The sequence below is a fragment of the Mirounga angustirostris genome, unplaced genomic scaffold, assembly GCF_029215605.1.
Source record: "Mirounga angustirostris isolate CCGP_5_RB_7025 unplaced genomic scaffold, mMirAng1.0.hap1 SCAF_4, whole genome shotgun sequence".
Lineage (NCBI taxonomy): Eukaryota > Metazoa > Chordata > Mammalia > Carnivora > Phocidae > Mirounga > Mirounga angustirostris.
The window spans coordinates 26,209,267-26,232,603 of record NW_026991712.1 but is presented as its reverse complement, the minus strand read 5'-3'; the positions used below and the strand labels follow the sequence as shown (position 1 = coordinate 26,232,603).

General features: G+C 35.1%; 1 protein-coding gene across 3 annotated transcripts in view; it reads right to left on the bottom strand.

The window, feature by feature from the left end:
* The window catches only part of CSMD3 (CUB and Sushi multiple domains 3), a 1,202,189-nt gene that overhangs the window by 134,705 nt on the left and 1,044,147 nt on the right, over window positions 1-23,337 (bottom strand). For all 3 annotated transcript variants that reach the window (XM_045896021.3, XM_045896023.3, XM_045896024.3), the window contains 3 exons: window positions 16,814-16,938; window positions 10,040-10,136; window positions 7,698-7,802 (listed from right to left, as the gene is read on the bottom strand). In XM_045896021.3, coding sequence (XP_045751977.1) covers window positions 7,698-7,802; window positions 10,040-10,136; window positions 16,814-16,938 — 327 coding nt within the window. The remainder of the gene's footprint in view (window positions 1-7,697; window positions 7,803-10,039; window positions 10,137-16,813; window positions 16,939-23,337) is intronic.

Sequence of the window (23,337 nt, the reverse complement as noted above, 5' to 3'; positions counted from 1 at the left end):
TACAACTTAATAACGAAAATAAATAATCCGATTTTTTAAATAGGCAAAGGACTTAAATAGACATTTCTCCAGAGATGACATACAAATTACCAACAGGGGTATGAAAAGATGCTCAACATCTCTAGTCATCAGGAAAATGCAAGGAAATCAAAACCACAATGAGATAATCACGTCACACCTATTAGGATGGCTATTGTTAAAAAAAGAAAAAGGAGTGATGTGCACCAGATGGCTGAATAAGATGCCCCTTATTATATTCTCCCCTTAGCAACAACAATATGGCAGTCATCCATGGACAACATGCCTTTGTGGGAGATGTGATAGCCAGGTAGGAGATGGTGAAATTCATTCAGTGAATGAATCTCATTCAAAAATGAGAAGAGCCATTTGGAAAAGACAGACCAGCCCCTAGGTGGCTGAGTGAGAAACAACTGCATAGCCCTGAGAACTTGGCAACAACCCCTTGGCCTTTGGTTCTGTCATCAAAAAATACACCGAGGGATCCAAGAGGAGTCTCACCTACCAGTGTATCAGGTAACAGGCACATAGACTTTGGTGCTGGCTGTGGATTCTGAAAGTACCCTTTGAACTAGCTCTAGCACCTCTGAGCCACAGTTTAGGAGCTTCTGGAGAACACTGATTTACACAATCACCCATGAATGAGAGACCCTTTATGGAGGCCCAGGAGTCTGGTAGAAGTCCAACACACCATTGGAACAACAACAAAAAAATCAAAATTGGACACACTGCTGAGGATAAGAGGAAAAATTTGACTTTATCTGCATCACCCATCCCCCAAGATAACAGCGGGTGAGCATGTGCAGAAAGCTGGCCCAAATTTGTGGACCCAGAAGGGACAACAGACTTGAGCATTTAGCTGAGAAGTCATTCGTACAGGGCCTGGCTCTAGAAGATTGAGAGAAGGAATACAAGCCTAAGAGCTCTGTCATAAGAGGGAGCAAGAAGTGCGGAACATGCATATTCTTAGAAGGTCTGAGAAAGTCTCAAAATCCCCAGCAGGATTAAAGGAAGATATTTCTCTCCTGAAGTCAACCAGTAAAGACTGGAGAAGGTGACTACTATTTTAAACACAAAGACAGTAACACAATATTTCAAGAAACATGAAAAATCCAGAAAACATGACACCACCAAAAGAACACAATAATTTTCCAGTAATGGACCCCAAAGACATGGAGCTCTGCAATTTACCTCAAAAAGAATTCAAAATACCTGTTTTAAGGAAGCTCAATAAACTACAAAGAAACTCACAAAAAATAATTCTTCAAAATCAAGAAAACAACACATGATCGAAATGAAAAGTTTAACAAAGAGATCTGAAGGATCTCAGAACAGAATCTCAGAAGGAGAAGAGGAAAGCAGAAAGTTTATTACAGTGGGGCACCTGCGTGGCTCAGTGAGTTAAATGGCTAACTCTTGATTTTGGCTCAGGTCATGATCTCAGGATCCTGGGATTGAGCCCCACATCAGGTTCCGTACTCATCAGGGAGTCTGCTTCAGGATTCTCTCTCTCTCCCTCTGCCCCTCTTCTCTCTCTTTCTCTTTCTCTCTCTCCCCCCTCTCTCATATAACTAAATAAATCATTTTTAAAAAGCTTATTACAGAAGTAATGACACAGAACTTCCAAAATCTGGGGAGAGATTTGGACATCCATGTTCATAAAATCATAGGCTCCCAAACAAACTCAACATAAAAAGATATTTTCCAAGATTAATTATAATAAAACTGTCAAAACTGAAAGACAAAGAGAGGGTCTTAAAAATAACAAGAGAAAAGAAGCTCATAATTTACAAGGGGACCTGTACAAGGCAATATCAGTAACTTTCTCAGGAGAAACCTTATAGACAAGGACAGAGAGTGATGTTACACTCAAAGTGCTGAAAGAATAAAACTCTCAAGCAAGAATACTTTATACAGTAAAGTAGTCCATTAGAAAACGTCGGACGAAGGAGAGATGGCCCCACACAAACAAAAGTTAATGGAGTTCATTACTACTAGACCTGACTTACAAGAAATGCAGAAAGCAATCTCTCAAGCTGAAATGTAAGGACGCTAATTAGTAACATGAAAACATAAAAAATATACAACACACTGGTGAAGGTAAGTACATATTTAAATTCAAAATACTTTAATTCTGTAATACGGTGGTGTATTAACTACTTAATTCTAGTATAAAAGTAAAGGACAAAAGTTTTAAAATTAACTACAGCATAATAATTTGTTAAGGAATACAAAAAAAATAAGGTAAATTGTGACATCAAAAACACAAAGCGGGAAGTAAAAGGACAGAGATTTATTATGTGAATGAAGTTAAGTTGTTAGTGTAAAATAGATAGTTATATCTAGAAGATAGTTCATGTAAGTAACCATAGTAACCATAAAGCAAAAGCTCAGAGTAGATACTCAAAGGATAAGAAGAAGGGAATCAAGCACACCACTCTGGAAAATCACCTATTCATAAAAGAAAAGAGTAAGAGAGAAAGAAAGGAATATGGGAACTATAACAAAGCCAGAAAATAATTGATAAGATGGTATTAGTAAGTAAATAATTACTCTAAATGTAAATGGATGGTATTCTCCAAGCAAAAGACATAGAGTAGCTGAATGGATTTAAAAAATAAAACAAACAAAAAACAAAATAAAACAACTATATGCTGCCTACTAGAAACTCACTTCAGCTTCAAAGATACACATATGCTCAAAGTGAAGGGATAATAAAAGATATTCCATGCAAGTGGAAACCAAAACAGGCAGTGGTAGCTATACTTATATCTGACAATATAAATTTTAACTCAAAAGCTGTTACTAGAGATAAAGAAAGCCATTGCATAATAATTAGATCATTTAATCAAGGGGATATAGTAATCATAAATATATATGCAAATAGGGGCACCTGGGTGGTTCAGTCAGTTAACATCTGACTCTTGATTTTGGCTCAGGTCATGATCTCAGTGTCCCCTGAGAGCCCCATGTTGGGCTCCACTCAGCACAGAGTGTGCTTGAGATTCTCTCTTCCTCCCTCCCTCTGCCCCACCCTCCACTCATGTGCTCTCTCTCTAAATAAATTATATATATCTATATATATGCAGCTAACACCTGAGCACTACCCAAATATATTAAGCATATACTAACAGATCTGAAGGGAAAAACAGACAACAATACAATAATAGTAGGGGACTTCAGTACTTCACTTTCAACAATATATAGATCATCTAGATAAAAAAGTATTAAGGAAATATTGGATTTTAACAATACTTCAGACCAAATGAACCTAACAGACATATACAGAACATTCATTGCAAAGCAACAAAATACATATTTTTTCTCAAGTACATGCAGAACATTCTCCAGGATAAATCATATATCACTAAAGAAGTCTTAGCAAAGTTAAGGGTGAAATCATATCAAAAATCTTTTCCAATCACAATGGCATGAAACTAGAAATCAATAACAGAAGGAACACTGGAAAATTCACACATATGTGGACAAATATGTGGAAATCAAATAGTATGCTCATAAATGGCCAATTATTGAAAGAATAAATCAAAAGGAAAATTTAAAAAAAATCTTGAAATGAGCAAACAAAAAGAGGAGAAACACAACATACCAAAACTTGTGGGATACACAAAAGCAGTTCTGAGAGGAAGTTTATAGCAATGAATGTCTACATTTGAAAAAAGGAAGATCTCAAATAAACGAGCTAACTTTATATCTCAAGGAACTAGAAAAAGAATACACTAAAGCCAAAAGTTAGCAGAATAAAGGAAGTAACAAAGATCAGAGCAGAAATAAATAAAATAGAAAACAGAAAAACAACAGAAAAGATGAAAGAAACAAAGAGCTGGTTTTTGAAAAGATACACAAAATTGACATAAGATTCGATAGATTAACTAAAAAAAAAAAGAGAGAGAGAGAGAAAGGGAGACAGAGAAGACTTACATAAACAAAACTGGAAATGAAAGAGGAGACATTACACTGATATCACAGAAATGAAAAAGATCATAAAAGACTGCTATGAACAATTATATACCAAAAAATTGGATAATCTATAAGAAATGGACACATTTCTAGAAACATATAACCTACCAACTAAAACATGAAGAAATAGAAAATCTGAACAGACTAATAACAAGTAAGAAATTAAATTAGTGATCAAAAGCCTTCCAATAAAGAAAAGCCCAGGACTAGATGGCTTCATAGGTGAATTTTGCCAAACATGTAAAAAGGAATTAATGCTAGTCCTTCTCAAACTCTTCTGAAAAACTGAAGAGGAGAGAACATTCTAAATCTCATTTTATGAAATCAGAATTACCCTGATACCGAAGCCCGATAAGGACACTACAAGAAAAAAATGACAGGCCAAAATCCATGATGAATACAGATGTACATTTTTTTTTAAAGATTTTATTTATTTATCTGACAGAGAGACAGTGAGAGCAGGAACACAAGCAGGGGGAGTGGAAGAGGGAGAAGCAGGCTTCCCGCGGAGCAGGGAGCCCGATGTGGGAATCAATCCCAGGATCCTGGGATCATGACCTGAGCCGAAGGCAGACGCTTAATGACTGAGCCACCCAGGCGCCCCCAGATGTGCATTTTTTTAACAAAATAGTAGCAAACCAAACTCAACAACATATCAAAAGGATTATACACCACCATCAAGTGGGATTTATGCCTGGGATGCAAAGATAGTTCAACACACGCAAATAAAAAAACTGTGAGGCATCACATTAGTACAGTGAAAGATAAAAAATCATATGATAATCTCAATAGACACAGAAAAAGCATCTGACAAAACACCCCTTCATGATAAAAACTCTCAACAAAATGGGTATAGAAGGAATGAACCTCAACTTAATGAAGGCCATATATGAAAAGCCCACAGCTAACATCATACTCAATGGTGAAAGATTGAAGACTTTTCCTCTAAAATAGGGAAGAAGACTAAAGGTGCCCAGTCTCATGACTTTCATTCAACAGAGTACTGAAAGTTCTAGCCAGAGTAATTATGCAAGAAAAAGAAATGAAGGACATCCAAATCAGAAAGGAAAGTAAAATTATCTCTATTGGAAAATGATGTGATCTTATGTATACAAAATCCTCGAGACTCCACCAAAAACTATTAGAGCTAATGGACAAATTCAATAAGGTTGCAGGATAAAAAAAATCAACATTCAGAAATTAGTTGTGTTATTATACACTAAAAACAGAATATCTCAAAAAGAAAGAAAATAATACCATTTACAACAACAACAAAATTTGGGAACAAATTTAACCACATTTAAGCCATCTATATATTCAACAGAATTCATGTCAAAATTCCAATGGCATGATTTCACAGAGACAGAAATTCATGGAACCACAAAAGACCCTGAATACCCAAAGCAATCCTGAGAAAGAAGTATAAAGCTAGAGGCATCATTCTTTCTGATTTCAAACTATTATAAAGCTATAGTAATCAAACAGTATGGTACTGACATAAAAATGGACACATACACCAATGTAACAGAATTGAGAGCCCAGAAATAAACCCTCACATATACAGCCAACTAACATTTGACAAAGATGCCAAGAATACTCAAGGGGAAAAGTATAGTCTTTTCCCCATAAATGGTGCTGGGGAAACTGTTTAATCATATGTAGAAGAATGAAATTGGACCCCTACCTTATACTACTCACAAAAATTATTCAGAATTGGAATAAAACCCCATATTGTAAAAGTCCTAAGGGAAAATAGAAAAAAAGCTCCTGGACATTGGTCTTGTCATTGATTTTTTTTGGATATGACACCAAAAGTACAAGCAACAAATGCAAAATAAATAAGTGGAACTACATCAAATTAAAAAATAAATCTTCTGGTTTGCATTATATCATATACTTGCAAGTTGCTAAGAGAGTAGATTTTAAGTATTCTCTCTCTCTCTCACACACACACACACACACAAAGAAAAAAAGAAGGTAATTATGTGAGCTATAGAGGTATTAACTATCCATATTGTGTAATCATTTTGCAATACATATATCAAATCGACACATTGTATAAGTTCAAGAACAACACAATGTTATGTGTCAACTAAATTTCAATGAACTGAAAAAATAAAACTTTTGCATCATATTCATAGAAGAGTTCAGCTTGTAGTTTTCTATTGTACTATGGGAACCTGTGATAACCACAGAAGATAGAATAATTAAAACAGCATTGGGATTACCCGGTCCTTAAAGGTTAGCAATAGTTCTATGTGAAGTCATTTGGACCTGGTATTTTGTGTGTGTGTGTGTGTGTGTGTTGGGGTACTTTTAAACAATTATTTTCTATATTACTCCTATGATTATTGCTCTATGTAGAATTTCTGTACAGGGATCAATTTTGATCAATTTCATAATGCATTTCTATTTATTTCTCCTTATATTTCTTGACCATCCCCTTTAAGAAGGTTGATGCTGTTATGTGGTTCATAAATACTCAAAACTGGAGTTTTTGTTAGGATATGTCTCCTTTTGATAACTATAAAATGTTCTTGTTTTAAAAAAAATACATGTTGGGGTGCCTGGGTTACTCAGTTGGTTAAACGACCAACTCTTGATTTTGGCTCAGGTCACATCTCAGTGGTTGTGAGATCGAGCCCCGTGTTGGGCTGCACCCTCAGCATGGAGTCAGCTTGAGATTCTCTCCTTCCCCTACTCCCTCCCCCGCCCTGCATGCATTCTCTCGCTCTCTCAAATAAATAAATATATCTTTAAAAAAAAAAAAAAAAGTATGTGTTGGTGAAGATGTGGAAAAACTGGAACCCTTATACAATGTTGATAGGTATGTAAATTGGTGGAACCACTATGGAAAACAGTATGGAGATTTCTCAAAGAAATTAAAAGTAGATCTATTATATGATCTAGCAATCCCATCTGAGTATATTTACAAAACATTTGAAATAATCTCAAAGAGACATCTGTGCTCCTATTTTCATTGCAGCACCACTCACAATAGCCAAGATATGGAAACAATTGAAATGCCTATTAAAAGATAAATTAATAAAGAAAAGATGGTATATACATACAATGTAATATCATTGTCTTAAAAAGAGAGAAGGAAATCCTGCCAAAAGCAACAACATAGATGAACCTAGTACACATTATACTAAGTGAAATAAGCCAGACAAAGAAGGACAGATACTACATGACAGCACTTATATCAAGTATCTAAAATAGTCAAATTAAAAAAAAGTGATAATAAAAAACAGATAAACAAATAAATAAATACATAAAAATAGTCAAACTCCTAGAAATAGAAAGTAGAGTGACGGTTGCCAAGGCTGGAGGAAAGGGGACGCTTCTGTTCAACAGGTATAAAGTTTCAGTGATGCAAGATGAGTAAGTTCTAGAAATCTGCTGTACAACATTGTACCTATAGTTAACACTACTGTATTGTGTATTAAAAACTTGAGGGTAAATCTCATTGTTCTTACAATAAAAGAAAAAAGAAAACACTTGTAAATTCTGTTGAAAATAATTAAAACTTTATATAGTTTTGTAAATGAATTGGAGGAGCACATCAAAATCTTTAAAAAATAAGACAATATTCTCTCCTGACAAAGTCTATTTAATTTCTACATTCAAAAAATTAATATTTAAAAATTAATATAAACTTGTTCTTAAATTTCTTGAGTAGCACATGATATTATATTTACCTGTGTATTCAAGGTGAAATCCTGCAGCAGAAACGCTGATGTCTGATTGAAAATTTAGATATAGATTATTAGACGTACTATTCAACAGATGGGGTATTGTTGTTCCTGAAATGATAATTGGAAAGGCAAGTCAATGATCACATAATAAATATTATAGTAAAACTAAGTAAGTTAACTACTAATCAGCCAATGGATTGTCACTGAAATTATGTATTGGTCAAGTGTTTTTTCAGGAATTTTTTGATAAAAAAATATGTCCCACATTTCTCTTTCATTTTATTGTTTGTGACTATCTCCAAGGAGATGGTCCTTTGAGATCACTCTAGATTGCTCCCAAAAAATAGGCAGGCACAAAGAGCTGGTCAAAGCAGTAAATTTTACAGGTTACCTAAAATAAATGTTTTGAATTTCATGTGGATTTCAATATTCCATGCATGAGCTAATGGGAAGTTTAATTTTAAAGTTTGCAGGTGATTTTTATAGTATAGTAACTTAAGATTATGTATGGGTTCAGAGGATTCTATTTATTGCCCTTTTTATTATATATGTTATATACAAATATATTATATATGCATTTCATTTATGTATGTATGCATGGATGTATGTATGTTCTTCTATACCAGGTAAAGTACTGGTACTTTACTGGTACTCTGACAGCAAAGCTGGTAAGTAGTGTTTGAAAAATCCCAATTATAAACTAGTGTTAGCCGTGTCTCCCAGCAAATACATTATAATGATGTGCTTCTGAATTTCTAAAGGAAGTCAACTTGACTTTATTCAATTATAGAGTTGAAAACAAAATATCTGCTTGAAGCAATTACTTCTTGACTATTTGACATTGAGTAATAGTTCAAGATCCTTAAGATTACAACTCAAGCAATTTCAAATGACAAGCATAAAAAAAGTGTCAATTCTATGTTTTAAGATAACATATTAGTTGATAATGTTGCAAATTTTTTCTGTAACTAGTTACTTTATACTACTTTGTACAAATCTGTGGACCTTAACCACTCACTGATCCTTCTATAAAGGAAGTCAGGACTAATTCATTATTGAACATATAATTGCTTTGTTTTTGTTTTTGTTTTCAACCTGTTATCTGTCCATAGTATCCTCACTGAATCACTGAAGACAGAGGTAAACTCACCCTGCCTGCCCTTAGTCTCCTAGAGAATCTTAGTGATTAAGAGTTCTGGCTCTGGAGTCATACCAGCTGGGCTCCAGTCTCATTCTAACATTAGCTGTACAATCTCGGGCAACTTAATCTCTCTAAGCTTCAATCAAGTACCAGAACTGCTAGAAAGAGCAAATGAGGAGATGTATGACAAGCCTCACATAGAGCTAGCAGTTGGTAAATCAACAGCTGTTGTTACTTTTATTATCTTCATTGTTGTATTTATTATTAAGAAAGTATACCCTCAATCTATTCTAAACAAATGTATACTCAAAATGTTATGAGATTTCTTCCAAGAAAGACTTCTACCTTAACCTGTATCTAAAATACTTTCTATGACTAAACCAAGTCACTCCTACTCCAGATATTTCTTCTTTCCTTTTCTCAATGGTGATGCTGAAAAACTGGTTATCATACTCTATTTTAAAATCTATTAAAAACTTAAAACCATTCACGCTGATTCAAGTATATCTGAAATGTAGAAGTTCATGGTTTAGCTATGTTCCTATGTCTACAGTTAAAAAGTATAATAAAGTATAATAAAATAAAAAGTATAGTTAAAATTAGAGTAAAACGATTTCACTTCTCATTTGCTGGAAAAAGCTGTTAGATTATTGCATAAATTACCTTTAAAAACCTTAACAAATTTAAAAACCTTCTGGTCTTGGTACCTGGGTATTAATTCACTTTATATAATTTTATTCATTTCCTAGAAATAATTTTAAATTCTCTTTATTCTCACTCAACAGTACCTTGTAACATTTACCATGTTGTTACACAGTCTCTAAAATTATTTTAATGGCTGGGTAACACTCTATTGAATAGATAGAGCATAATTACCAAGCACTGTCTAATTTTTAACTATTTAAGGGAAAAGGGCACACATATTCCTGAACCACAGCTCAGCTGAAAATATTACTATAAAGGCATCAATAAATAATTACATAAATATAGTAAGAATATAGTAAGGTTTTAAACAGCAATTTCAATGTCATTACCTTTTATGCCTTTCAAATTTCTCACCTTGTAATTTAGTTCCCTGTGTATAGTTTATAAAAAGGAATTAAACTGCCAAGTCAGAGTCTTGGAAGCTCTTTTAAAAAGAGAGAGAGATTTCTATATTCCTAATAATATCTGTGTTTTAATTAAGCTCAGCTCTTCTATTTACCTGAATAACTTCCGAGGCGTGGAGCATTGTTGTCTCCCCCATCATAAAAGTCCAGAGAATCCCAATTATGTTCTGTAGCAAAGCTGACAACTTGCACCTGTGAAATAATAATTACTGATAAGAAAACATATTTCTAACAAGATACTAATATTACATAATGTCTGTCACCATCTCAGAATATTCTCTTTATTAAAGGCTGTGGGTTAGGGGTGTCTGGGTGGCTCAGTCAGTTAAGTGTCTGACTCTTGATTTCGGCTCAGGTTATGATCTCAGGGTCATGAGATGGAGCCCCACATGGAGCCTGTGTCTGCTCAGCAGGGAGTCTGTTTGTCCCTCTCCCTCCCCTTATACCCCTTTCCCCCCACTCTCTTTTACTTTCTCTCTCTGTATCTATATATCTAAAGTAAATAAAGAAATAAAAACTAAAAAAATAAAAATAAAGGCTTTGGGTTAATTAATGTTTTAGTGCCAGGAATCCCAATGCATGTTCTAAACAACTGGTGAACTTCTATGTTTTGGAGTGTTCGATTTTTGCCAGTTTAGCTAGGTTTATACTGGATACATTTCATTTTCCTTTATTTGCCTAACCTTTGCTCAATTTCCTTTCATTAAAAAAAATAACATTATTATCCCCTATGCACATTTTTAATAGGTCTCAATATAGATGACCAAAATTAAACTTTATAACTGATTTGGGTACATCTTTTAAAGATTATTTTTATGAATGGAGTCATAATAACTAAATTACTGTGAAAGTCCCTAAAGTTGATAAGGGAAATGCTGGAGTACAATTCTCTCATGTCTATTAAATTTTATTTAAAGAAAGAGGCATGTGTTACTTTGTTGCACTTCACTTGGCACAGCTTGAGCTTTTGCAAGAACCCACAGGACCCCCACAACTGTGGATGTGATCCTTTTTCTCTTTCTTTAGTATATATTTTATTGTTATGGAGGAAGGGAAGGACTAACTTTATTAAAATAAATTTATTTTATTTAGCTAAAGTCTGTTATAATTGTAAGCACTGCACTCATTCGCTAAATAATTATCACAATTGCATTCATTAAAAATTTCTTATCCACAAAATAGACCATCATCATTCTTCCCATCAAGTGAATGCTGGTGTCTCCTTTCCAGGGGTGAGTGCCACATGGCAACAGATACCCTGCCTGTGTGACAGGCATTAGGCCCAATGGCAACGTTCCAGGACAGGAAGAAGAATGGAATTAAAGCTGTATGACTTTAATATTATCACCACCTCCTTAAACAATGATCAATTCTCTCTTCATATCTGAATTTTCCTTTCCTACAATTCAGGGGAAGAAAAGATCACATTCAGCTGGGAAAAAAAAAAAAAAAAAGGAAAAGAAAAGGAAAAAAAATGTAAGAATTCATGCAGGAGTTGACATTTGAGATAAGCTAAATGTATTGAGAGGTTTTCCACTGAAAGAGATTATTGAGTTATAAAAATGTAGAGGGGGCAAGCCATGAGGTGGATTTAGTGAACCATAAGTAATCCAATTTAGCCACAGTAGAATGTATTTACATATGAGGAAATATGCATGCAAAGTTAGGAAAAGGAGAGAAAAGTTAGGAAGAGTGAGCTTAGTGGATAAATACAAAAGACTGCAGAGTTAGGACGCCTGGATTTGCAGCTTCTTGGCTCCCTCCACTGGCTGCCATGTAATACTAAAGAGTTGTTAATCTCTCTATGCCTTCAATTACTCATATAAATCATTGTAGTAAAGGTATCTGATTCATAGAATTGTTGTAAAAACTAAATTAATTTTAGTTGAAAATAGCGTCCAGTGTGTATAAAGGATTTAATGTATCTTAGTTGCGACAGATTGGCCAAGAGACTAGAAAGACTGAACACCACCGCAATAATTATGCAAGTGAGCAGTCCACTGAAGGTTTTAGAAGGAGCAAAATCAGAACTGCTTTAAGTACTGCACTGCATTGGATGAAAAAAATGTAAGTGAAAAGACAATTTCAGTGTCCACTGCAGTAGTCTGTGTGAGAAACAATGAAAAATTGAAGTAGATCGGAGGCAGGAATAAATAGTAGAAAGGGGGACAGAGATGCCCCCCATATGTTGCTACAGGGGAAGTTACTGGCTTTTGTGTAATCTGAATAAGGGAAGGAAGTGAGAGGGAAGACTTAAGAATAATTTATCTTTTTTTCCTGAGTTATGGAGATCAGAGGGGTGGTGAGAACAAAAATGAAGACATCTGTAGGAAAGCCTATTACCTTAATGAGAAGAACAAATTTTGCTTAATCCTGGACACATATGTATAGCAGACTGAATATTGGCTTCCAAAAATATCAGGTCCTCATACCTGGCACCTAGACATGTTGCCTTACGTGGAAGGAAAAAAAAAAAAGATCTTTCAAATGCAATTAAACTAAGCATCTTGCGATAGGGAGATTATCCTGGATTATTCAAATAGGCCCTAAATACAATCATAAGAAAGATGTCAAAGGAGATTTGACACAGACAGAAGAGAAGAAGGCACTGTGACCATGTGGGCAAAAAATGGAGTCATACAGTCAGACACCAAGGAGTGCCGGCAGCCACCGGCAGTTAGAAGAAGCAAGGAAGGGCCTCCCGTAGAGCCTGGGCAGAGGGAAGAGTGGAGGGTCAGAGCACAGCCCTGGCAGCACCCCAGCCGCAGCTCAGGAACCCTGCTTTGGGACTTCTGGCCTCCAGCACTGGGAGAGAATAAACTTCAGCTACTCTAAGCTATCAAGTGCCTGGTACTTCCAGCAGCCACAGGAAACTAACACAATTTGCCACGCAGAGTCTGGGCAAACTGTGAATGTAGTTTGGCACAATAAACACAGAGGGTGTGGGAGACTCAAGTAAATGACTGAGGACCCACAATGACAAAAAGCCAAATAGGAGTCAAAGTCAAAGATTTAAAAAGAAAAAAAAAACGCTATTGATTCAGCGTTTAGGAGAATTTTGCATTAGATGGAGCTGTCCATCACGGCAACAGGATAGCTTTATGAGGTAATGAATTTCCAATCACTAAAACCAGATATTTCTCATACAGACATTCACATCTCATTTTAAGATGCTTGTTAGATTATATTAACTCATGATGATCATTCTACAAATTGACACAGTTAAGTAATGAACATTGTTTTCCCATGGTTATTCACATAAAGATCGCTCTTCTGCTTGATAACTTTGTTATTAGCCCTTTTGGAATTCTCCATCAATATACTTTGCTAAAATAGACAGGCAAAAAGACTAGTCCCCACAAACTGCTCATGTAAACTTAATATAACAAATCACTCTATTTGCTGGGCTCTTTCTAAAGATAGCTCAATCACTCTATATTATTTGTAACTTTTCCAGCATTTTAAATGTTTCTTTTTCCACCACTGGTTATCCCATTTCATCTCGTACAGGATTTATTGAATATTCATATAATTCTTTATCCACACACATATTCATCCTAACTGAATAAAATAAAATAAGCATTGCTTTAAACCTGATGTAGCAGTCAGGTAGCTTTTAGGTAAAATTAGTGAAATTTCAAATATAAATCACATATTAAATATGTGTGTGTTTGTGTTATGTAATTTTCTATTATTTAGAGATATGTCTAAAATTACCATACATAAAGAGGTTAATTAGAAAAAAAGTGTTTGGCAGTCCTTTAGACTATTTAAATTTAAAAATCCAGTACACTTCACACCCTGTTTAAACTTGATAAATGTGTTGTTAAACTCAAATTCTGTTTTCTAACGTGTGATCATTAAATAAAATGCTGTACTATCAAAATGATAGTACAGCTAGTTTTGAGTAGTGTTTGGCTAGGACATGTGATATACAATGTACTTTGTCTGCAGATGTCTTATTAGTTCATCATGCTGTCTTAACTCCTTAAAATAGTCCAAAACTCCACTGCTTGGGGAGGTATTCATTAGTTCATTCTAAAAATATTTACTGAGCATGCTAGCTGCCAGAGCAGACTGAGTTAGTGCCCTCATGATCTTATGGATAATTAACTAAGTAGTAACAGTAAAATGTGATGGGTGTTATAATAAGGAAATTACAGGGACCTATGAGAACATACAGCACAGGACTTAACCTTTTCTCAAGTTCACAGAAAGTCTTCCACAGAACTGTTTTGAGACAGAAATGATGACTAAGAATAAACAAAATAAAGGGAGATCAAGCAGAGTGTTGTCTGCAAAGAGAACAACATGCATAAAGGCCCAAAGGCAAAAGAGAGCTTTTATAAAGAACTAAAATAGTGTAAACAGAAGAGGTAAGAAATGAGGACAAAGCACAAAGGCATAATCAACTTGTCAAGGAATTAAGGATATAGGGGACAGCTGAAGTATTGTAAGCAGGAAAGTGATATTAGTAGGTTTTTAATTTTAGGTTACTCTACTCTCTTTGCCCTCTGAGGAATAGATTGAAGGAGAAAAAGAACCTGGGACAGGGATTACGATCACCCAATCTTAAGTGATAAAAATTTGGATGGAGAGAAATAGACTTATTTGATTTATGAAAGACAGACCTGACACTGACATATTTCATTGTATAGAGCAGGAGAAGAAAAAAAAATCATCAAGATTTCTGGCTTGTGCAACTGACTGGATGAGGGGTTCATTCTGAGTCAGAGAACACTGGAGAAGTTCCATAATAATGAGAAAAAATCATGAAGTCAATTTTGAACAGGTTGAATTTGAAATTCCAGCAAGAAGTTTAGCTGAAAATGCCCAGTGGGCAGTTAGATATGTGTCATGAAGCTTAGGTGAAAGGTCTGGGTTGGATATTTAGGTTTGAGAACCAACATTTATTCAGTCTTCATTAAAAAAAGAATGTTTTCTGATGGTCTATTATGATGCAGGTCCTGGGCTTCATCAGCACAAAATGGTAGCTAAAGACATGGAAGTAGACAAGATGGCAGAGAGAATGGTGTAAGGTAAGATGAACAAACACCACAGAATCTCTCAAACATTGTATCTGATGTGTTGAGTAGAAAGAGAAGACCATGTTCCCAAACGTAGAAGCAAGAGCCACTGATGTAAAAAAGAAAATAAAACAAAAGTCCAAGAGAGTACTGGTGCCATGAAAACTAAGGAGGAAAAACATGTTTTAAGAGTGACAGGAGAATGGGCATGATCAGAATGTTGCTGTCAGAATAAGCAGGATGAGCAACACAATGCATTTAACTGACCTATAGGTCCTCAGTGATTGCTATGAGTGGCTCATTTAGAGCAATGGAAGCTAAAGCCACATTGCAGGGCTCAAAAACAAAAAATGAGAATTAGAGGGGAAATGCTGGTTTGTTTGTTTGTTTGTTTGTTTATTGTAAGCTGAGACAGAAATGGACAAGCTGATATTAACATATAGAGGTTCTAGGATAACCTTCATAAACTGACACTATATGATACAGCAAATATTCTATGAAGGTTCTAAAGTTATTATCTGATTTCAGATTTTCTATACAACCTGGAACATGGACAATTCTAAGATTCTTATTCATTCTACCAGTGATGAGATAGGATTGGTTGGTTTTCCCTGAACTTTACAAGTTAGCCATAAAACGATAGTACAGCTAGTCAGAATATAAGCATAGATCTATAGTCTTTTCATTTTTAATGTCCTTAAAACACTGTAAACATACATTTCATATTTTCTCATTGGTTTACTGACCTATTTTACCCCTAACACCCATCAAGTGATTTTTTTTGAATTTTCTGAAAAATTACAAAGATAAATTCAAAAGTTGATTTTTTTTAACTGAAAATTATACTACTCTCAAATTTCAGTTTTAATGAATGATTTCTTGGCTACTTTTTCCATAGCTGATAGATATCTCAAGTATCCAAAGGAAAGCCTTATGACTCAATTGGAGAAGTAATCAAGTTATTTTTATGAAATATAGATTACATTATGTACTATTTTGTAAAGAATAATTACTTTCCATGGAATATATATGGACTCAGGAGTAAAATGCCATCAATTTATCCAGAAACAATCTCCTTGTAAAACAGAGTAACTGGTCAAGTTTCTCCTCCCCAGTTATAATAATATGGTATATTGTGTTGATTGTCTATAGACTAGCATCCCTGTTCCTTGCTAACAGAGAATTGGTTTTGTTCGATTAAATGAGGACAGTATATATCAGAGAAAGCTGAGCCCTTTGTTTAATCCAGGTATTTAATGTTGATTTGTTTGAGACAAATCATAATAAATTTTTTGCTACTGGCCAGTATATGGCTTAGGAATGGATATTCTTGCAATTTTGGTCAATAGTACAGGAAGGAAAGTCTACTGGAAGGATTTCTAAAAAGTTTTTTTAACCACTGTAAAGGTACGTAAGATAGAAACATTCCATTTTGGCTATTGCCATTACTGCATAAAGCTGTTATGTCTAGAGCTTTGTAGTAATCTCAAGATCATGAGAAGAGAAGCTTAAGAACTAGGCCAACATGCTAAAATAGCAGAGAAGAGAGACAGAAAAACCCAGATCAGTAAGGACACAACTAAACCTCTAAAGTAAAAAACCCTTACCCCAAGATTCCATGTCATGTAGAGCAACATATTTTTACTTACTGCTTATGCCTTCTTGAATTGGTTTTCTGTTTTTTTGCAGGTGGAAAAAGTAACAAATATCTTTCTATTTACATTCAACCATGCCAGGGAAAAGCACTGGCTAAACCTTTGGAAGTAACCTGCAACCTGTCATCTCTGAAAAGGATTAACTTCAAACATACAATGAAAAGGAGAAAGATTTAAATTTCCTTACTTGAATGCCAGCTCCCTCTGGCACTGTAATCTTCCATACACAATTCAGATTGTTGTCATAAGGCTCAGGGTATCCAGGAGACAAAATAGTCCCTTTGCGCTTCGTTAAAATTCCACCACAGGGCACTAAAAGTAAAACAATTCAAGAGAGGGAGTTAATTCTAATGCAAAGGATTAAAATAAGAGAAAAGGTCAGAGATAACATCTTAGACAGATACCAGAATTGCAAACACAGCCAAATCTTACTATTTTTTAAAACTCATAAGAACAATGAAAATTAAATCTTTCTTCCTAAAAACTTCTATAAAAATAAGTAGACAACATAAATGGATAAGCTTACAATGGCATATCTAAACTCATCCTACAATTAACTCAATGACAGCCTATCATCTCCAGTATATTACTAAAAAGTGCATTGGCACATTTGCATTAAAATTGCTCGTATCTAGAAATGGAATTTTTTGAAGAATTATCTTATATTTGTTACCTTTTTCTTTATGCATCTTTTAAAGAGTAATAGCATCTTTTCAGGAGTAATCAAGATGATAATAACATTTATACAGAGCCTACTGATTGCCTGGGACTCTTCTAAGCAATTTACAGATTTTTAACTCATTAAAGCCTCCCAACAATCCAATGAGATATAAATAAATATTCTCCTTATTTTACAGGAAATAGAGTCACTAAGCAATTCAATAACTTGCCCGAGATCACAGAGCTAGTAAGAGATGAAGATGAAATTTGAATACTGATAGTTTGGCTCCAGTCCATGTCCTTTGGTGGAAGAAAGAGACTTGATATGGGGCCAGTTTGGTTATTGCCAGTACAGTATGGAAAGAAAAAGTGAGTGTGTAGACCTGATCTGAAGTCAATAAAGGCCTCTATCACTTTTTTTTTAAAAAAAGATTTTATTTATTTATTTGACAGAGAGACACAACGAGAGAGGGAACACAAGCAGGGGGAGTGGGAGAAGGAGAAGCAGGCTTCCTGCCGAACAGGGAGCCTGATGTGGGACTCAGTCCCAGGACCCTGGGATCATGACCTGAGCCAAAGGAAGATGCTTAACGACTGAGCCACCCAGGCACCCCTTCTATCCCTTTTTTAAAAGTACTAAGTCCTAATCAAAATAAAATTCTCATACAGTGGTACTATCAGTTTGGCTCTGGGCATGACCTAACTTACAATGTTAAATACTGTGTGATGTTAGATATGTTCCTTAAACTCTCTGAAACTCAGATACCTTATATGTGAAATGATAATGCAGTTGTTTAAAAAGGGCTTTTGTGAAAAATATATAGATAGGATAACGTACATAAAGAAGCTAGCACATTGCTTGGAATACAGTGAGAGGTCAATAAATTGTACTTCATTTTACTATTTCCTTTCACAACTATTATTATTTTAGATACCACTGGCACTCTGATCCTTGGGCACTTGTTGTAGTCTGGTTATAACAGTGAGTTATCAGGATATACCTTTTATAATAATAATTTTTAAAAAGCTAATAATAGTTTTCTGCTACTTCCAAAGCCTAGTGCAAAAACATAGGACAATTGCTCAAAAGAGTGCTACAAATGTTTTTAATAGTGTAAGAATGTATCCTTAAAGAAAACCATTTTGTTGTAATTTCCTATAAATTTATGTTATTGGGTTATATATTAATTCAGGTTAAATTGGTCAGAAAAGAATTTAGCTCCTGTAAAAAGAAACCCAACAGTTTTAGATGACTTAAGAATTAACATGCCAGGAGTGGAAGAAGAATTCTGTAATAGAGATTTACCCCAAAAACAGATTAAAAATAAGTGATTGATGAAGTGCTGATTCTGAGTTCAAAGAAAATACAGGTGCTCTTCGTCTCCATTGGCACTATTCTACCTCACTCTCATTTTTTTTCTAGGTTACCATATTAATCATATCAATGGACCTTGTTATGGTGGGTATATTATCCATGTAATATGTCTCATTATTATTAAAATGACCTTTTTAAAATTAAAATTTGATCATGTTATTTCACTGCTGAAAATCCTTCAGAAATCTCCCTGTTGCCTCAATTCTAAGGATAAATACAGTTCACTTTATCATTCTCTAACTACATCTCCAGGCTTATAGGTACCCATGATTTCCCAATATGTCACCATCCCAATCCCCCATCCCAGTTCAACCTACTGAACTAATGTACTCTCTTAATGCTGTGATTTGGTATGTCCTTCTCCCACATAGCCAACACTACCATCCATGGTCATTCAATGTTGATTTTACCTCTTTACCTCTTTGCTAAGTCCCTTATCTGTTAAGTGTCCCATAGTTTTCCATAGCATCAAGTTCTTTCTTATACAGCTCTATGATAGTATAGCTCATATTATGCTTTCATATTCTTTATATGTTAGTCTCTTCCAATAGACTGAAGTCTGAGAAGATGAAGCAATCAACTTTTTGTCTGGAAGACTGCTCACTGTGGTGCCAAGATTCTAACACATCTACCCTTCATATTCTAAGGTTTCCTTCCCTGCTGCTACAGTGACAAATCCTCTCTTCCTCATTTTCCAGTCTGTCCTCCAACAATTTCATCAGGTTTTTGTCTTCACTCCATTGAAATGATTATGCCAAAGTCACCAGAATATTCTTGTTGCAATGTGATATTCAATTCTTAATTTGCATTTTACTCAATCTGTGAGTAATTATCTCTGCCTGTAGATCACTTCATCTACTTTGAGCCTTTCTTTGGCCATGGAGACCACACTAGCCTGGTTTTTTTCTATACCACTGGCTATACTGAGAACCAATCTTTCTTTCTTTCTTTCTTTTCTTCCTTCCTTCCTTCCTTCCCTCCTTCCTTCCTTCCTTCCTTCCTTCCTTCCTTCTTTCTTTTCTTTCTTTCTTTTTCTTTCTTCTTTCTTTGTAGCTCACCCTCCTCCCCTGATCCTTTTCATGTTGTAACACTCTCTGACCTAGGCCATCTTCTCTTTTCTTTCTGTCACCCCTCAAAAAGGGCATCTATTTCCATGTCATCAATATAGTATGACTACTAAATGTTTATCCCAAATTCTGACTTTTGCTCAGAATCCTACAATAATATGCCTAATAAGCGTCTGAAAACTATTATGTCTAAAATAATACTTTTGAAAATTTCCTCCACCTATACCATTCTCCATTTCAGTAAATGTCACTATCATTCACCTAGTTCTAGGCCAAAAATCTAGGACTCATTCATCTTAATTTATCTTTTTTAATATTCAAATTCACATTTACATCTATGTTCAACCTATCAGTAAACTTTCCCATCTCCATTTAAAAAAATATATTGTAGAGGTGCCTGGGTGGCTCAGTTGTTAAGCATCTGCCTTCCGCTCAGGTCGTGATCCCAGGGTCCTGGGATCGAGCCCCACATCGGGCTCCCCACTCAGAAGGAAGTCTGCTTCTCCCTCTCCCACTCCCCCTGCTTGTGTTCCCTCTCTTGCTATCTCTCTCTCTGTCAAATAAATAAATAAAATCTTTAAATATATATAAATGTATATCTATTTATATATATATATATACAAAGCAAATATTTAAATATATATATAGCAAAGCTTATCAATTCTTATCCCTGACCATGATCTTCCTATCAAAATTACCATTACTTTTCTTCTCCACTATTTCAATAGCCTTCCATTCTGTCTTCTTGCTTCTACTCCATCCCTCTTTATACTGGCCACAGTGATTTTTTAGAAACTAAGACAACATCATTCCCTAGGTCACTGAATTCCCTCACTGCTTAGAGAAAAGTCAAACTTCCCACAGCCTGTGAGGGTCCATATGACTTGGCCTCTGCTCTGCCTCCCCAAATTCTTCTATCATGCTTGCCATCATTCACTCTGTTCCAAACGCCTGGGATTCTTGCTGTGGCTTGAATATGTCAAGATCTGTCTCTGCCTCACAGTCTATACACATGTTTACCTCCAAGACTTTTATAACCCCCTCCATTCATTTCATTTGGATATAAAACAGCAGCATGTCCTGGGTGTCTTCTTCTGACCTCCAGCCCTTTCTTTTTTCCCCATAGTACATACCACTATCTGAATTACTGATGTGTTGCTCAATCTCCCACTACTAAAATGTAAACTCCTAAAGGGCAGGAATCTTAATCTTCTTATTCAAAGCTAGAAGAGAGACTGACAATTGGTAAGCACTCACTAAATGTTTGTTGAATGTTGATAGACTGGTTGTGTATCTGTGTATATATTGTGGTTACAGGTCCCTCTTCATCATTCCTGCATTATTCCTTTCTCCCAGTATTTTCTTAAATAAGCCATATATAACAATATAAATTTTCATATTACAGTATACAAATATACTATAAAGGATCCCCGGATATGCATTACTATACACATGATATTTTATAAAGCTTCAATTCCCACGTATATTACTTACCCTAATATTTTTTCCTATTTTAAAAGATATATATTTCCCTACTGATTTGTAATACACTATATAACATATGGAGTAAGAGAACAGGCTTTAGACAAGCAACCTGGGTTCCAATCCTAATTCTGCTTTTATCGCTAAACCACAGAGGTTTTACTATCTTAAGAGAAATAATAATCTTATCTACCTCTTGATGTTGATATCAACATTAAAAAAGAAAATGCTTAATAGTGCTTCTTACAAATACTAATTGCTATTTATTATTATTTTGAGTAACCTCTTCATGGATGAATGGATGGATGAATAAATGAATCAATGAATTTGTATTTATTTCCTCATCAATTTCTCTCCCGCTCTAAGAAAAGATGATATAAACAGGTGTTGCCATGGAGCTAGTACAAGTAAAAGTAGTTCTTTCTGGGATTCTAAAGGTTCTCTGTGTGTGGGGGGGGGAGGTAACCAGATAAAGGTGATGGATAAGCAACTATTTAAAGTCTTTTTGCCCAGGGCACTTGGGTGGCTCAGTCGTTAAGCGTTTGCCTTCGGCTCAGGTCATGATCCCAGGGTCCTGGGATCGAGCCCCACATCGAGCCCCACATCGAGCCCCACATCGAGCCCCACATCGAGCCCCACATCGAGCCCCACATTGAGCCCCACATCGGGCTCCTTGCTCTGCAGGGAGCCTGCTTCTCCCTCTCCCACTCCCCCTGCTTGTGTTCCCTCTCTTGCTGTGTCTCTGTCAAATAAATAAAAAAAATCTTTAAAAAAATAAATAAATAAATAGATTTTTTGCCTAAGGGCAATAAATGGCAGGTTCAGGGGCTTTTCAAAAGAGACCCCCCACTAACAAAAGTACTTTTGCTTAAGGCCATATATTGTCAGAGTTATTAGTGGCTGCAGGGGATTATTTGAATCACAGAGTCTCAGAGGAGAGCTTGGAATTTCATGAGACTGAAAATATTAAGAAATCTGAAGTGTAACAAGGTCAAATTTGGAAGATAAAAACTCAGTCTTTGGCATATTTTTCAGTTTTATATTTATTCCAAGTCCAATGTTCTTATCAAAATATCACTGTACTTCATTATAATTTGCCTAAGAATGGCTGGATATGACAGATTTGTGCAAGATTACTAAGTATCATTTACATACTGTTCATTTAAACTTGTGGATCCCCTACCTTAGTATTTGACCATTTTAACTATAAGCACCACCCACATATCATGACTAATGGGGCTGCTTTTCACTCAACAGTTTAATTTCAGTCTGTCAGTTTTTGCAAAATTATGGAACATTTTATTGTGTTTTGCTATAACAACAACAACAACAAAAAAAGGAAAGTGTTGGTAATAGTAGTAAGAACCGTGAAACTAAAATAATACAGTGGAGATGGAAATCATTAGGATTGTGGAAAGCTGCCTTCTTTTGGATTCAAATGGATGCTCACTTAGCTTAAGTTGTTAACTGAGCATTCACTGAACAGTAAAGGTAGAGAGAATACAATTATAAAATCTGGTAAATAGACTGTCAAAGATTATATCTAAACTGTAAAAAACAGAGAATTTGTTCTCTCTCAGAATAAAACCACCTATATAATATGTAAATCTATTGTTTGTATTTTACCTATGTCTCTTTCCTACAGAAATATTCTCAGAAGAGGTCTAAACTTCCAATGGCTTGTAAAGGTCTAAGCAAGCAAAGTGAGCAAGAGCATCACCATCTGGTGGGGAGGGTGTTGTAATGAGCACTGGGTACTATATAAGACTGATGAATCACAGACCTGTACCCCTGAAACAAATTAAAAAAATAAATTTAAAAAGCCTGAAATTAAAAATACATGGGCCCTGGACTTGGGAAATTGTCCAGTTGTTTGAGGTCTATAAGAATTCAGGAAATTATCACAGTTAATTGTTAAAACCCATTCCCCAAGCAAATGTTTATTGAACACCTATTAAATGCCAGGAGGAACATAAAAACAATACAGTGTCAGGGCAGAGGAGGACAAGAAAGATTAAGCAACTAAAAACAAAACAAAATAAACAAAAAACAAAAACAAACAAAAAACCCCAAGCTACATATAATATGGGAGATGATTGTCATTAAGGAGAAGCAGGGTAAAGGTAT